This window comes from Teleopsis dalmanni, chromosome 2 (genome assembly GCF_002237135.1).
Source record: "Teleopsis dalmanni isolate 2A chromosome 2, ASM223713v2, whole genome shotgun sequence".
Lineage (NCBI taxonomy): Eukaryota > Metazoa > Arthropoda > Insecta > Diptera > Diopsidae > Teleopsis > Teleopsis dalmanni.
In genome coordinates, this window is record NC_051847.1 from 216,312,944 (window position 1) to 216,317,070 (window position 4,127).

The window sequence follows — 4,127 nt, forward strand, 5'->3', positions numbered from 1 at the left end:
TTAAGTCTATATTTGGATTATTTAGCAGGCTCGGTAGACTGTTTCCATTTCAAGTGAGCATTTGGTTATATATTATTTATTCACAAAAATTAAGTATAAAATTAATTATGTACATAAGGTTAAAGTATGTCATACAAAATGAATGATATGTGTCATACAAAAGTAACAAAATGTTAGCAAAAGTAACTTATCTTACACAACTTAAAACTTGCTGTAATGGAACATATAGATTTTGTAAGAAATAGAATGAGACCTTAAGACATGGTCTAAGAATTTGCCATCCATATACTGATCCATACACGAATGTACTACTAAGATGGGCAGTTTTTATTAATTGGATAAAAAATAAAACGCTATGTATAATCTGGATTGAATACAATTTATATAGGAAATTAAACTTGGAGAATAACTCTATATCCATGGAGGGACAATAATAATGATAACTAAAGAGCAACTTATTTATATCCATAGTAAATATGCTGGTTTGTTTTTTTTTTTTGGTTGGGGAAAAATTGGGCATGTATTAAAGAGATAAGAATCTATTGAGCCATCAATATAATAAAGATGCTAAAAAAAGATTCAAACTGTAATATACAATTAAGATTTAAGACCATTTTTTTTTAAATACTAGATAAAAATGATGATGATGGATAAAAATGATATATAGAGTTTCCAATTAACCAGTAGCTAACCATCCGATTACTTTTTGCTGTGAGGTGCTATTGCCAAAATATAAACTATTCTGGACAATAGACCGAATATATAGTGCTAATTATTTACTCTTACTCTTACTCATACCTTATTCTTACTCCGACCTATACGTGAACATTCCTATATTTAACTTTCAATACTGCTTTGCTTTGCATTTCTGATCCATGTAAGAAGGCAAGGTAAAGGTATCCGCACAGGATATCTGGTTTTTATCCGCACAGTTCGTTGATTATTTTCTCTGATTTATTAAGCGCGAGTGAAATAGAACTATATAATAACATATATTTTTGTATTTATTGACTCTTATTTTTCAAATTTTATCAAGTAAACTAATTTATATATATATATATATGACCACAAGGCTTAATTTAAATATTTTGTCATATTGTGAAATTAAAAAAGTTATTTTAGTTGATTTAATTTATAGTGAAATTTATAAACAATACTTTTATCACTAAATTGTTTAACACTGAGCTGCATACTTTATTCGTCTTATCGATTAATTTGTTTCGAGATAAAAAGGTAATAAATTTCGATTTTAATAATTTTTATACCATAAAATTGCAACCGATACTCGTACTCTACTAGTGTACAAAACTAATTTTTTTAAATAGAAAACACTGCAATTTACAACACTTTTTACGTACTTATAAATAATTAGTAATGTATGCCACCGTCTGGAATTTATAACATTGCTTATAAACAGATACACAATATATATATATGGATAGACAATATATATGAATCTACACATAAACATAAGGTTTGATAACGAATGCCTAGGTCCGTTTGTACTCAAAACATGTGTTTATGCGAATCCGGCAAGTGGAATATCTATAAAATGTTTTGGTTTAAACTTTTAAGTACATACCTTATAAGTTAGTTTATTTTTAGAACACCCCAATAACATATGCGAACCTTATATATTATGATCTAATCAATCCAATTTTTTTATACCATCTGAAACCATAAAATTTCAGATTCATTTTTTCTAAATTATTTTTTGTACTAAATACATTTATTAAACAATTTAATTCATTATTGTTTATCTTCGACTTAGCTATGAATACTTTTGTGCAAATGAAATGCAAAATAATTTCATTGAATTTCTTGAAGAGCTTTTTCGAACAGTAGTGACTACAACAACAAAAATGCATTTTATATTATTTTAATTAATTGAGTTTTTGGCTGTCTATACAGCTGTTTCGAACTTGTGTCCTGCCAAATTTGAAGATCAGAGTCAGCGCTCCTTAACCAACTGATTCAAAGTCGTAATTAACTTTTATGTTCGCACATTTTTCTAGAGTTTTATTAATTTGCTGTAGAATAATCTGTAGAAGAATTGCATTAAATAATGATATTTTTATTTTTAATTATTAAATTTCGATACTGTTCTGTTTGTAGATACATTATTGAATTTCTTGTGCAAAACTATTTTCTTTTTTACACCTGAAAAAGCTTAGCGACGAAATAGCTAATCATTATAAACAAAACATCCTAAGTACCTTAGAAGGCAAAATCTGGACTTCCACGGTACGAGTCGTAACCACTCCTCACGTATGCCGACAGAGTTTGTGAAAAAAGGAAGAAACTGAATGACTTCAAAAGAAATGTGCTAAAAAATATATATAATTTGCAATATAGATGTATATTAAATGCAAGAATAAGTTATGAAGCTCGAAATTAAGCCAGATATTGTAACTACAATACAAATTGAAAGATTATATTACTTGCAACGAATTTTTTGGATGATAACAAAAAAACCTCACGGTTTGAGGTTCTTTTGCTCTTAGTTGATTGAGATTCGATCTTAGTCGTCGATGGTATCGACAATAATGCAACGACATACATATCATAATTTAAAGGACAGTTGTAAAAAATAAGGTTAAGTGCAGGAAAATCTTAATAAGTGTGTATACCTAGTGCGGACCCATTTAAATACATATACAATGGTGTTGGAAATTATAAGCTGAGAACAATATTTAATAAAACTATTTTCAATTTGGAAGAATACTATCTGATTATATATAGTAGGATTTTTTTGTCTGGTTTTAAAAAGCTAATCATATTTAAAAAAAGTTTTTCAACTCTCTAAATATATATATATATATATACATTTCCCAAATATGTACTAAAGAGCTGAAACTTCTGCTAAATGTGTTAGATTCCTATATTAATTTATTTGAATGCTTAGCAACTTATTATTACAATGCATAGTTAATACTTTTCATCGATATATGAATATGCAATATTCAAATCATTATATATCTATGTTTATTACAATAAGATATAAATTCATATGTACAATGACTAGATATAAATGATAATGTAAAGTTATAAATTCATATATATAATGACTTTCGGTCCTGAATATGTGATCGAAGGAAACTTGATATAACTTGATAACAATATATATATATAATAATATTATATAAATATATATTATATATAAGCAATAGTACATTACGTTCTTAGCGGAGTTTTTACATTTATTGTAAAATAACTAGAGTTCAGTCTAATAAACTTCTATTAAAATTGTTCTATATTATTGAATTTAATTTTTAAATAAAATATTATTATAAAACGAACTTTTCTTTTACTTCTTTATATTTTTATTTATGAAACCCTAAACATCCAATGATGCTCATATCACATTAACATAAAGTAATGATAAACAACATAAAATTAAAGCGAAAAATTATCATACATAATTCTAACTTAAAAATGCTTATATACATATAATATTTAAATTCTCAAATATTACAAAAATTTAAATATTTAAAAAAGCCTTGAAATAAATACAGCAACGGACATAACCATCGTCAGAGAGAAAGCGGTAATAGACACACCGCCATCAGTGCGGTAGTCAGTAATCCAGTTAATGATGCTATTGCGATTATTTTCCAACCAATTGAAGTTAGCATTAATGTTTGACTTGACCGAAGTTTCCAAGTTAGAGTTTACAGCATCGCTGTCTTTTACTTTTTCAACCAACGCCAATAGCTTAAAATAAAAAATAAAAATTTTATTTTTGTTAAAAGAATTTAAACAATATGTTAAAAACTTACTTTGGTTTCCTGATCTTTGGTAACTACATATTGTGACATGCCCTTAATATCAGAGTCAAGTGGTTTTGAACCTCCGAAGGTACCAACTGTTAAAGCAGCGTATGCTTCCCAGTTCTCATTTAAAAACTCAATACATGCTAATAAACCTGTTTCACTGCGAGAGTAGACTGGATTTAGTATGATTGTGCGTTCCTGTGTACGCAAACTATTCTCCAGGTCAATGGAACTTTCAATGAATTTATCCAACTGACTCCTCTTAGTAGCACAACCCAAAGAGGAGATTAATGAACGACGACGAGCTTGATCAGCTGATGTAAACAATATCTCAAGGACTTTATCGTATAAACT

At 27.6% G+C, this 4,127-nt stretch overlaps 1 protein-coding gene across 1 annotated transcript in view; it reads right to left on the reverse strand.

The window, feature by feature from the left end:
• Nucleotides 1-3,342: 3,342 nt before the first annotated feature.
• LOC119676728 overlaps nt 3,343-4,127 on the reverse strand; it is a 1,762-nt gene continuing 977 nt past the window's right edge. The window contains exons 2-3 of the mRNA XM_038087984.1: nt 3,780-4,125; nt 3,343-3,714 (exon numbers count right to left, since the gene is read on the reverse strand). Of these exons, the coding sequence (XP_037943912.1) occupies nt 3,490-3,714; nt 3,780-4,125 (571 nt within the window). The 3' untranslated portion in view covers nt 3,343-3,489. The remainder of the gene's footprint in view (nt 3,715-3,779; nt 4,126-4,127) is intronic.